The sequence below is a fragment of the Pyxicephalus adspersus genome, chromosome 3, assembly GCF_032062135.1.
Source record: "Pyxicephalus adspersus chromosome 3, UCB_Pads_2.0, whole genome shotgun sequence".
In the NCBI taxonomy this organism is placed as follows: Eukaryota; Metazoa; Chordata; class Amphibia; order Anura; family Pyxicephalidae; genus Pyxicephalus; species Pyxicephalus adspersus.
This window is the reverse complement of record NC_092860.1, coordinates 11,720,732-11,734,363: the sequence shown is the minus strand read 5'-3', so window position 1 is coordinate 11,734,363 and position 13,632 is coordinate 11,720,732. Positions and strand designations below refer to the sequence as shown.

General features: G+C 39.5%; 1 protein-coding gene across 1 annotated transcript in view; it reads right to left on the bottom strand.

Moving 5' to 3' along the window:
- B3GNTL1 (UDP-GlcNAc:betaGal beta-1,3-N-acetylglucosaminyltransferase like 1) overlaps positions 1 to 13,632 on the bottom strand; it is a gene marked incomplete in the record, with an annotated part of 154,634 nt that overhangs the window by 108,208 nt on the left and 32,794 nt on the right. Inside the window, 1 exon segment of the mRNA XM_072403592.1 lies at positions 5,908 to 5,973. Coding sequence (XP_072259693.1) covers positions 5,908 to 5,973 — 66 coding nt within the window.

Sequence of the window (13,632 nt, the reverse complement as noted above, 5' to 3'; positions counted from 1 at the left end):
CAGGAACAGATGAAGTTGTCTAATATGTCATACCTGAAAAAGGAAAGCAAACGTGGCCTGTTATGATGCCCTCCTAACACAGGCGCATAGAACACAGTGTAGTAAACATTACAAACACTTAAGTTATTTGTTTTGTTTAAACTCAAAATAAAAACTCAAAGAGTTGGTAAAAAAAAAAAAATCATCTGCAGAGACGCAATCAATACTTTACTGACACAAACATAAGCGTACAAGTTTTGCTCCAACACACAATGAGTGGAAGTTTGAGATGAATTGCAATTTTGGGTGGACTACTAATCCATGTTTGGGCCAAAAAATTAACATGGAACATTGTAGACACAAGGTCGGGGATGTGGTTTCCTTGGCATTATGATTAGCTCATTATGATCAGTACTGGGCAATCTAAATTTCAAGCTAGGTCAGGTTCCACTTCGGACAACCATGCTGTGCTATGCCATAACCTAGCCCTGAGAACAAGTATGGTTTCAGTATTCACAAAGAGGGATAGCATCCTTGTGAATGATAATCAGCTATTAAAAAAAAAAAACTCCAAATCAGTAGATTTTTTTCTGGTAACCCGAGAAGTTTGGAGGAAAGTTACACTGGTAATGACACTGAACAAACAACAAATACAGTAACACTGGTGAGACTTAAATGGCACTTCTGGTTTTACCACTGGAAAGCTAAAGGTGACATTTTTACTGTGAAGAGCAACTATGGGAAAGGAGTACAATAAGCAAATGTAAAGTTCTATCCAGGCAACACCACAAGTGTGTGATTGAATAGATATGTAGGTCATTTGTAGCCTATTATCCACAAATATCCTTTGTTAGAATTATTGTATGTGAATGATTAATATAGATAGAAATATATTTTATACAATGTTGTAAGTTATTTATATTTCTTCCTGTTTCTCTTTGAATACTAGTACTTTTTACCCCAGAAATTCATGAATTGTCTAGGTCATTGTGCTTCATTCTTATCTGCTATCATTGATGGTTTTTGTACCTGGAACACTGTATTGTCTTTTATGCTTCTTTGATGCTGGGAGCCAAGCAAACCAGCAGGACAGATTGATTGGCATGTTACCACGGTCAGTATATTTCACCGTTACTCTACGACTATATACACTTCCAGATGTGTGTTACGACCAACAACTGCAGGCCATTAAAGTGGGGATGATGTTGCAGGGTTAGTAAATCTTAGGGTAACCGTAAACTTTCAGCAGTGAAACAATAGGACAGGTGCAAGCCGTTTCCCGCTGATCTGACCAGAACCACATGATCTACCGGACATTAATACCAGCACCTGGCCAGGACACACACACACAGACTATGACGGACTAGACAGACCAAATGTGAGAAAGATGAAGTTATACACTATTCCGGAATCTGTACAGAGAACCAAATGTTCCAGGTGCACTGTAAAGGAATACAAAGAAACAAAGATTCCGTTGTCTTGTGATACTCTCATAGTATTTTTTTTTTTTTTTTTTATCTTTCGCTGGATACACCTGTAATAATCTGTACAAGCACCAACATCTGCCAACATCTCCCACAGTATCACCATACCATTTAAATATCTGTGTGTTGCTTGTCCATGCTTCTTCTTTTCCAACAACTGTTGGAAAATGTGCAGAAGCAATGCAATGTGTTATATCAGCAACTATCAACAATCTATATAAAAAAGAGCAAACTACATATAAAAGTAATTCTTTTCACTGGGATTTTGTTATGGAGCGATATGGCTTCTTTAAGAGGTGACAACCACTTGTGACAGCAGATCTGTTATCATAAATATGCAATAAAGGTACACATTTCATAGAAAAGAATAAAATGTTGGCCAAAGCTGAAAACATTGAGTTGTCCTTATACTATACAGCCCATTGACTTTTATTGGTAGCCCATGTATCTCCAATTTATGCAGTAATGAACCCCAGTAGACAACAGACACCTCAATGGGCCCTCAGACAACTCTCATTTACAATGTGTCCTGCATTGGCTGTACAGTGCCAGGCTTCACAGGTCTCTATTGGAAGTCACCAACCAAAATTATTTTCCCAGCAGGATAACTTTCACCGAATCGTGAGGCCTCGTACACTGCCAGCCAAGTTCTGGTGGTGTGAATGGAATATTGGAACAGAAGTTTTGAACAAACATAATCACTATTTATTACACCCAAATGCTGGGAAAGTTTGGAAGATGTAAACTGTGGTAAAAGAGTAGGCGTGAGGGAAAACTTTAATGGCCACCCTCCGGAATGCCTACAGTATAAACTCAAATATTAAAATCTCCTCTGGCTTCAGTTAGCCAAGACGACTAGATTTAACGGGTTGCCAATCAAAATCAAAAATTATGTGGGAAAAAGCTGCATTCTTTAGCACCCCAAGATGCATTTATGGGTGATGGAAAGAAGAAAAGAAAAGGTTAAAGCATATTGGTTTGGTGGCAATGTTAAGTAATGTAGCCTTGCAATATTCAAGTGGTGTGAATGGAATATTGGAACAGAAGTTTTGAAACAAACAAACATAATCACTATTTATTACACCCAAATGCTGGGAAACTTATGGGATATATGTCATTCACTCATATCAGCCCAATTATATGACTGTATAATGACTGATTATATGACATCTCTATAAAGCATAAATCATGGAGATAAACACAAAAAATAAATAACCTCCTGTACTCTGCAACAAATCTGATAGGAAATAAAGTGGTAATGAGTTTTCCTGCACAGCTGCCCAGTAAAAGGAACCCCTATATAAACCTCATTACTACAAATTAATTATCACCTAGTCTGGACGATTGACCTCAAATCTTTGTGCCTCAGTGAGCTGCCAAAAACATCCCCAGCAGACCAATCTGGGGAAACAGTTTTTATTGCTTTGCAAAGGGTCAGCCACCATCCTACTCAAACTCATCTGCCTTCAATGGTTTAAATATAGACACCTGAACAAACCAAGATTGCATGTTCATAAATATATAGGTATGTGGACACTGTTCATGGCCCACTGAAGTTCAAACCAGGCATCAGAATGGGGAAGAAAGGCGATTTAAGTGACTTTGCACATGGCATGGCTGTTGGTGCCAGGAGGAATGATCTGAATATTTCGGAAACTGGCAATCTGCTGGGATTTTTACCCACAACCTCCTCTAGGGTTTACAGAGAATGATCTGAAATAGGGAGATTATCTTGTGAGCGGCAGTTCTCTTGGTGATAATGCCTTATTGATGTCATAGGAGAATGGAAGGCTGGTTCGGGCTGATAGAAAGGCATCAGGAACTCAAATAACTGTAAGACCCCCAAGGTCTGCAGAAGAACATCTCTGAATACGCAACACATCCAACCTTGGAGCAGATGGACTACAGCTGGAGACCACAATGGGGGGTTACTCCTGCCAACTAAGAACAGGCATATGAGGCTACAATTTGACAAGAAAAGATTGGGAAACATATTGTCTGGTCTGATGAGTCCTAATTTCTGATTAGACAGTCAGATGCTTTGGTCAGAATTTGGCATCAACATGAAAGCATGAATCGCGCGAGGTATTACTTGTATTGTATTACTTGTTCAGGCTGGTGGTGGTGTAATGGTGTGAGGAGAATTTTCATGGCACACTTTGGGCCCCTTAGCACAAATTGAGCATGGTTGAAATCTCACAGCCCACCTTAGTATTGTTGCTGACCATGTCCATTCCTTTATGCCTGCAGTGTCCCTATTTTCTGATGGCTAGTTCCTGCTAGAAAACACGCAGCAAGATGTGAAAATCCCTAATAAATGTTTCCTGCACTTTGTTGGATCAATGCCCCAAAGAACAATGGCAGTTTTGAAGGCACAATTGGGTTCAATCCAGTACAAGCCAGGTGTAAAAAGTAGCTAGCGAGTGCATATCACAACAAATTCATACTTTGATGATCCTCTTATCAGGTGACAATTGTCTCCCAGTGACATGACTATGACTGTGACTGTGTAACACGAATGTTTCTGTTTAGGTCAATGATGGACAGAGCTGGGGGAGGACAGTAATAGTGCTGGGAAAAGCCAAAGTAAGGCAAACCAGCAAAATTCTCATCACAAGCCAATTAGGAGCCATCACATTCTTCCCTAAAGTAATTGGAATGGAATCAGAACCTGCCAAAGGTGGCTCCATAGGGAGAGCCAATTAACTGTGGCTTGAAAATAAGACTGATGATGGAATTGATTGATGATGAAAGATAGTAGTAGACAGAAGTACTGTTTTGTATACACATTTAAGTACACACGTGCAAAAGACTTTTGATAGAAAGTGAAAATACCGTGCCTATACGCATTTTGTACAAAAGCTACGTAAAAATACTTTTAGTCACAAAGGTCACTGCAGATCATACACACAATCACATCGCTGCGCTATTGTAAAAAATAAAAGCTGCCATTCTTTTTTGGCTTAGTACATATTTTTGTTTAGAGATGAGACACAAATTCACAAAAGAAAAAAAAATGTGACAAGTGGTAAATATACACTGTCAATATAACCCGTGATTTTGCTGGAAACCATTTCTGCTGGGGAGGAACACTTTAAAACTATGTGTGCTATGTGACTTCTGAACCATCCTGCAAATGCAGATTCCACTTAGCGAGAATTAGTAAAAATACTTGTACTATGGCACACTTTTCTGTCTGACCAGTACTGATAAAGCTTGCTCTCAGAGGAATGCTGTGAGGTATTTAGGGCCACCACCTCTGAGGGAGCAGAAACATCTGGGGGCATTTCTATCAAATGTCGAGGAGGAATATTCACACTATTTGGCCATAAATATTGGCATTTCATTATTCAGCTAAAAGGGTCACCATTACCTTTATTATTTTTACAGAATTTTAATTTAAAATCACATTTAGGCATATCACTTTTATATTATCATCTTTAGTCTGGTGGGGCTTTTGTTTCATAGATTTTGCCTAAACGATACACATATGTGGTGCTCATCCTGCAAACTGACACACCAAAATGATGCAAAGAGGTTTCCATCAGCCAGTAATCACACAAACATGCTTGTACGCTTTGACACACACACACTCAATCTATTAAATATACACATCATAAGCATCCGATTTCAAAATGCACAAACAGCAGACATTCACCCAAAATAAGCATGCAAAAACCCTCCATGGATCCAGAGGTATTGACTGTGTGCAATATGTGCAAACCCTGACTTTTTCCATCCTGCATATTCTATTAATTCTTGAACATGCTGTACAGCCCTAATAATCAACAGCAGTATAAGAAGTAGGAGAGGATAAATCTAAGTTCTATTTTACAGATTTATTTTATGGAAAAAAGAGAAGTAAAATGACATCAATGTGATGAAGAGTGTCACGTTATAAAGAACTTACAGGTGGATAATGATAAAGTAACATGAGGACGATGTATTTGCATTCCATTCTAAAGTAGGTTGACCTCCTGGAGGTAAGGGGATGGAAGAGTAGAGGTTATCCTTGGACTGGGGAGCCAGAATGACAAAAAAAGGAGGTAGAGTTTAAAAAGGTGAAATTTTAATATCATTGATCTGTTTCTTACTCATTCATACACAGCATTGGGTCATGAATTGATCACACGTGTCAGAAAAAGCTGAGATTTATTATCACTTCATCTACCTAGATTTCTGTTGCCCTTTAGAGATATAGAAAAAGGGAAGTTGTGCACACAGAATGATATGACTAAAATTGCAGCTAAATATTATATTTCTTCCCTAAGCAGCCAGGATAATAAGGAGGTTGCAATAACTGACATGATTTATTACGTTGTATTAGGGTTTAAGGCATGATAAAGTGGAAATTAATAGCTTGATAGGATATTTCTGCGTCATTGTAGTTTAAATAATCAGACACAAAAACAAACTTATAAAAAATAAATTCCCCAATACTCACATTCTGAGGAAGATGAGCAGCCGCCTCGTACTGCAGTCTGACTCTTTGTGGCATCATCACATCATCCTGTAACAAGTCATCAAACACATCAAATAACAAAAATGTCAAAACGAGTAAAACTGTGCTACAGTCCATTATGTAGAGATTTTATTCAATTTTATACTGTTTGGAATGGGTATTATATTCATTCTAAATTGGAATATAGGAATAAATAGAATAGTATTACGCTAGGTTTGTCATCTGCATTCCATTGTACAACGTTGCATCATATGTTGGCACTTCTTATTAAAAATTTTAATATTTGAAATGTTACACTGGGGCTTGAAATGGGCAATTCATGCAAGGAACCCTACAAATATCCTGTATGAAAAAACACACAGGACAAAATATTTCCATCTCCCTAAAACTGGACAAAGGATAACCCTGAATGTGATTATCTTCCCAGTTTATGTAAACAAGACTTTATGACATTCTCCTTTAAACGTGCGTCAGGAGGTTCAAGGCACGAGGTGAATTGTAAAGCTGAGCAGTGTAAAAATGCAGAAGTGTCAGAACAGATTTGAGGAAGTTGTTGATTGATTTAATTCTTAGTGACTTTAGGGTGAACTTTAACAGATTTATTGTATGATAGTGATTGGTATACAGAGGTCAGCACAGAATCTTCCAGCACACCTTGTAAACCAATTCTGGCACTGAGTGACCTGCACGACCCAGTGCCCAACACTTTGAATAAAGTTAACAGGTCTGATTTTTTAAAATTTGTTCTTTGTTTTTTTATTCTTTATTGGTGCATAAAAGGTTCACAAAAATAGCAACCAATGTGTTATTGAGGCAATAACGAGACTGGCCCTGATCTGGGGCCAATCAGAAGGAAACCCTGTGGTGTCCAAGGTCTTATGAGAAAAAACGCATGAACAGAAACCCATGATGGTTATATTTTTATATACCAACAAAAGGAAACAGGAGTCAGTGAGGGACCCCACTACTAAACCAGTCTGAGATGTCAAACAGAATCAATGCCCAGAGTATGATTGATGTTTCCACAAATACGCCAACAGAAAGGTAAAAATGATGCTGTTTTCCGCAAATTTCTTTTTGCATATTTTACCCCCCCTCAGCTTTAATGATCTGTTTTGATTTCTCCCATGTTCCCAGAGCCAAGAATCTGAAATTGAAAATCAGCCAATTCTAAAATTCCCTAAACTTTACTTGCCACAGGTGGGTAAAGCCACAATTTACAAACATATCTAATGGAATGTCAATATTGGTGGACAAATGCCACAGACAAATAAAATGTTACTTTTGCATCATGTGTCAAGGGCCAATTTCATGGCAAATAACACACTTTCACCAATTTCTACTTCCCCCAACTACTTCCCAGTGAAAAACTATGCCATTCTTTGCAGAAGCTTGATGGCAGCTGTCATAAGAGAGAACAGATACTGCTGGGCCAAGCAGGTGCCACACAGCTGAGCGGTGCTGGGAAAACACGGACGACCCAGCAAACCCCACAAGAGCAAAGGTTAAGTGATGTGTCAGCAAATCTTTAGGCCAACCATATGAAATTTCATCTTTTTGTAAAACATTTCAACTTTTTCTTGATTAAAAAATACCAACCATCCTAAAAATAAAAAAAAGTTGATGGAAAGAGGAAGCTGCCCTCTCGTTCTATCTGGAAAACACGCAGATAGTAAAAGTTCCGCCAACAATTGTTTACACAGAAACTGCCAGTGAACTTCCACTATTTCCTCTCACGTTGACGAAACTCTTTATGTCAGCTTGTTGCTACCGTTTTTGAGGTCCATTTCAACTTAAATCATCTGATCTTCTCATCTTAAGTTGAGAAGAAGCAGGATATGATTGTCAAATGAGAAACTGCTGCAATCCACTAATGTAACAACTGATATATTTCCCCAATAAATGTTTGCACATGGGGAAAAGGTAAAGCAGACCTAAAGCACAAACCATTGTTTTATATTAACTGGCTGCTAAGGTAGAGGCAACCAATAGGTCCCTCTTCTTGCAGAGCCTACCCACTATATCCATACCCAATACAAGTGCATAACAAATGGGAGCATTTATTGGATAGTAGGTGGAAGGTGCTAAAATGCAGGAAACAGGGTTTAGTCCAGATGTCAGGGAAGTTCTGTTTCCATGCCATAAAGTAAAACCAGGATCAGAAGAAGTATTTTTGGCTAATACGGGTTTCTCAAGACTTTCGTGTGGGTCCCCTTTAACATTTATAACCAACATAAGTCTATAAACAATTTCACATCACTTAAAACATATATATGATATATTGAAATGTATAATAGGTATAAACCCAACTTAGTTTTCTAAAGCAATTTCAATTTTTTATTCCTAGTTAAATTCTGATGATTTCCTGGAGCCTCAGCATGTCTACATGCCCTCCAGTGCATGGCATCAAGGCATTTTCTCAGAGTGGGTTTCTTAATAGTGACAACAGTGAACCATGGCTGTGTAATCTGCGTCAAGATGTCTCTATTAGATGCCTATATGATAGCTTAAAAGGAACAGCAAACCTGTCAGACAAACCAATGTTTTGAATGGATTACCTGATAAGGTAAAGACAAGCCATTGGTGCTTCTTCTTGCAAAGCCTACCTACCATCCCCATATCCAATACCAGTGGATAAATGAGAAATAAAAGCATTTATTGGGTAGGGAGTGGTGGGTAAAGGTGCTAAATTGCAGGGAACAGTGTTTAATCTAGAAGTCAAGGTAGGTTGGGTTCCATGCCATAAAATAAAACCAGTATCAAAGGGGAGCATAGAAGAAGACTTTTCTAGCCAATGCAGGTTTCCCCAGACGTTCATGTGGGTACACTTTAACCTTCACAACCATAGTTCACACATAATAAGTGTAAACCCAACTTAGTTTACTAAAGCATATAGGTTACAAAATATTTAAAATACATTTCAATTACATCCCTTTTCAAATCTCGTTGTTGAGGATTACCCAGAGTCTCAGCTATGTGCCTCCAGCATGTGGCTGCAAGGTATTACCAGAATGTGTTTCCTAATGCTGACAACAGTGGACCATGACTGTGTAATGTGTGTTAAAATATCTCTATCGAAAGTCCATATGACAGAATGAAATGAGGCAGAAAAATTGGACAAGGACACCCAATAAGGCAGCACCAGAAGAAGGACCTTCATGGAATGACCACCTGGTATGATATTATTAAACAGGATTTATATAGTGCCAACATATTACGCAGTGCTGTACATTAAATAGGGGTTGCAAATGACAGACGAATACAGACAGTGATACAGGAGAAGAGGACCCTGCCCCGAAGAGCTTACAATCTAGTAGGTGGGGGATATGTAATGGTGGGAAGTAGTGATGGTTTTAAAAGACAGAAGATGTGTAGGCAAGTTTGAAATTGAAAAAATGGGTTTTGAGTGCTCTTTTAAATGAGAAGAAAGTAGGAGCAACCTGAATAGGGCGAGGACAACCATTCCAGAGAGTTGGGGCAGCTCTAGAGAAGTCCGTGTGTGTGGTGAGGTTATGAGTGAGGAAGTCAGCAGTAGGTCATTGGAGGAGCGGAGAGAGCGCTTAGGGGAGTATTTTACCATGTCAGAAATGTAAGTGGGACAATAATTGTGGAGGGATTTGAAGGCAAAGCACAGGAGCTTGAATTTGATTCTCAGGTGAAATGGAAGCCAATGAAGAGATCTGCAAAGAGATGCAGCGGAAGAGGAGCGGTGGGAAGGATGGATGAGTCTGGCTGCAGCATTCATAATAGATTGTAGAGGAGAGTCGGGTTAGTGGAATACCAGGAAGGAGGAGGTTATATTACCGAAAGCTGCAAATTTAAATATCCTAACTATTTTATTTGAAATTATACGATTCTGTTTAGCTTTATGTGAGAGTTTACGCATTCCATTTACAGATACTTCAAACTCAAAAGGCAGCATAGATCTTGAATCACTATCATTGGAACAAGCTGTACCATCTGGCAAATCAACGACTTGTATCATTAGAACGTTATCTCAGCCTGTGGGCGGATGAACCCCTGACCATCGCACATTGTGTAATGCAAAGTGATGACTTCTCTGCCACACCTAACAAGAAACAACTCACACAAGTTGGAACCTCTGTAAGATTAGCTCCCCGCGGGAAATAACAAGTAAGCAAGTTGACCGGGATATCGGCTGTGAGTCAGACCTCTGGCCGGCGAATGGTGGGATGGTTGGACCATGACAGGAAAAGTAATGGGCTGCCAAGCTCAAGATTAGTTTTCTGGATCAAATCTGCAGATGTCTGTAAATATCTGAGTCATCCAATGTGTTCTCCATGGAAATGGAAAGAACACTCGGGAAGGATGAGAAAACACAATGTATCACAACAACTATCTCTGCTCAAATGATGGTAAATTTAGTGCCAAGAAAATAGTGAAAGGGGGCATACCATTTAAGTAAAACTCCAAAGTTTACAAATCAAGACACATTCTGAGTAATATGTAAAATAATCATAGACATAATATGCATAATATAATTCCTAGTCAGCAGAAAGTCCCTAATCTTGTGGGCCAGTGTTATGATCTAGGGTGCACGTAGGCACAGCATTATGATCTGGGGTGCCTGTGGGGTCAGTGTTATGATTTGGGGTGCAAGTGGGGCAGTGTTATGATTTGGGGTGGCTGTGGGGGCAGTGTTATGATTTGGGGTGGCTGTGGGGGCAGTATTATGCTCTGATGTGTATATAGCGAAGGGGGTTATGATCTCAGGTAACCGTGGGGGCAGCGTTATGATCTGGGGTTGCTTCAGGTGGCCAGGTCTAATTTCATCAACAGCTGACTCACTGAACATACTGATTAGGCAGGTTTTTCTATCAATAATTTTGTTTTCTGCTTTGATCGGTATATTTCAAGATGGCAATGCCAGTATTCATTGGGCTCAGATTGTAAATGTGTGGTTCTGGGAACATGAGGCATCATTGTCACACATGGATTGACCACCACCAGATATGAATCCCATGGAAAATCTTGGGGTTGTGCTGGAGAAGAAGCTGGAGACACAGCGCTCAGACTCTCCCATCACCAATACACTTGGAGAAAAATAGTGCATCTTTTCTCTATGACTTGCTTAGGCTAATAACATGGCAGGGGTATGGCCTTTACAAACATACTAAAAGGCACTATCACAAAATGTTGGGAGATTGCACATGCAATTATGAAAATATATATCTATGGTACTATGTGCACTATAGTGACCTTTTTAAAACAATTGAAACTGGAATCGAGAGCCCTACTCTGTCATTTTCAGAAAACTGAACAGCTATGAAGGAGGGAGCTGTTGCACTAGGCTAATGACAGGTTTGCATTAAAGATCAAAAGCTGCCACTTCCAAAATTGTGCAACTGTCAAGGGTGATTACCAAGACAGCCATACAAGTGGGTTACATGGAGTCAGTGAGAGTTGGTCAATGTGTGGACAGTACAGGGCCATCACATATCATTGGTGTAGGCTTTCTAAACCTTTTTAACAAGGTGGAACCCTTGAAATAACTTTCAGGTCTTAAGGGAATCCCTGCTATAATTAAAACATCTACAGCTCACTGTACATTGACATGGTGGTCAGTAGGAAGAATGTCCCCTACATTGCTGGCCATTAGGAAAAATATCTACCCCACAGATCATTGGTGTCAATTAAACTGACCTGGGAGGCACAAACAGCACATTGTTTTAGGAACCTCTAGCTCTCTGGAGGGACCATAGCTGAGAAAAACTGGTGTAAACTCTTCACATGGGGTCTGTTCTGGAGGCTCCTGGAGACAGGAGGAGTCCAAGGGCAAATTAAAAATCCAATGCCTGGTATTACAGTTTGAATTGGGAAATTTTAATTGTAATGTGGGCGGCAAGGTAGGCTCTCTTTGCACCGCTATGTCCCAGGTTCTAGTCTCGTCCGGAGTACTATCTGCATGGAGTCTGCATGTTCTGCCCGTGTTTGCATTGGTTTCTCCCGGGTATGTCGGTTCCCCCACATTTCAAAAACATACAGTTAGAATAATTGGCTTCCCCCGAAATTGATATGGGACTATGGTAGGGACATTATTATGAGCCCCTTTGGGGGACAGTTAGTGACATGAATATGGACTTTGTACAGCGCTGTGCAATATGTCAGCACTATATAAATACAAGTTAATAATAATAATAATTTACCAAACATATTTAGATGCATACCAAAACCAAAAAAAAAGCTTAAGTTTTTGGTATTGAAATTAACACTGGACACAGATTATCATATGATATGCAAAGTTTCTATAAAACATAACTTAATAGGAGGACTTCAGGCTCTGTGTTTTGTGTGAGAGACAAAACAAATATGTGTTGTCAGGACACAGACTTGCTTTCTGTTTGGTTAATAGGCCATCCTAATTCAACGGAAAGCACTGGGACCTCAAATTCAGTTATAGCATTTTCAGCATGACAGGCATGAAAAGAGGGAATTTGGGAATTTTCTCTGAGAGAGGACTGAGTCACCATTCCCTAAGGAGACATTCTTGCTGGTGAAGGGAAAAGCCAGCACTGATTTGTGGAAGGTAGAGATATGGTGGTTTCCTTCCCAAAGTTCACACCTGTCAGAGCAGACAGGAATGGACCTCACACACCAGTCAAGGGTGGACTACTTATCCAGCTGTGCTCCCAGGGGGGTGAAGAGACCTAAAAGTGTTTTACTACAGACATTATATGTACTCCTCTAAATAGAAACCTGACTTGTGGGATACGAGCAGGCTTTTACTGCCGACCTTTGTGTCTGAACAATGTCAGTTGTTTGACCTGGCTGGTCAAGTGGCTTTAATACTTTGCCAGTGAGCTAGAAAAAGCATGCATGGACTATGCTCAGACTTCATTCCCTGCATGCTTGTTCCAATTCAGTGACATACTAAAGCCAGAGAAGTAGCAGCAGAAGAAATAGTACATTAGCAATGGCATGTTTTTGGTTTAGGGGGCTAAAGATGTTGGCTGGGGCATTTTTATACATTTCATGAACTTGTCCTTTAACATGTCCTATCCAAAAATAGATGAGACATATACCTGCCTGCCCAGCACTGAAACCAGAAATCCTCTTCTCTTCAAAATCTACACTGGCTATGGAGTCTTTAGCATCCTCCAGGAGATCTGCTCTTGTTGTCAGATATATCAATACAATAGACAGTAGTTACATAGGAAGAACCCTATTTTGCAGCACAGAACCAAGCATATGATAAACCTGGAAATATTGGATGCTGAAGACCCTATAGCAGGTACAGCTATTGAAGAGAGCAAAAACTCCAGAAATGGGTGCTAGCCCAGGTAAGTATACAACTTTGGTGATAGGGAAGTGAACCTGTAAGTACTGGAAAATGAAGGCTGATGTTGCTATTTATTTACATCCTTCAAGGCTGCTTTAATGATCCTAGCTTTACAACTTAGTAAGTGGGAAAATGCATACTGAGATTTGTGACTTTGTAAATGTATTCAGATACTCATTAAGATAGAAGAATAGGGATAGATACAGAAAAGAATGTATTCAAAACACAAAAACAATGAAGGTGAAGCTCTAATTTGTATAGGAAAGTTGACTATAATATGTTAGCAGAACTTTTTTGCAGCTGTCCTTGGGTGGGAATTTTGGATTTTAGTTTAGGAAAAATCCCAAAGGGTTGATGATTCATTAAACCCCTGTAACCAGGGACTTTCCACACTTGTCTAACTCAAT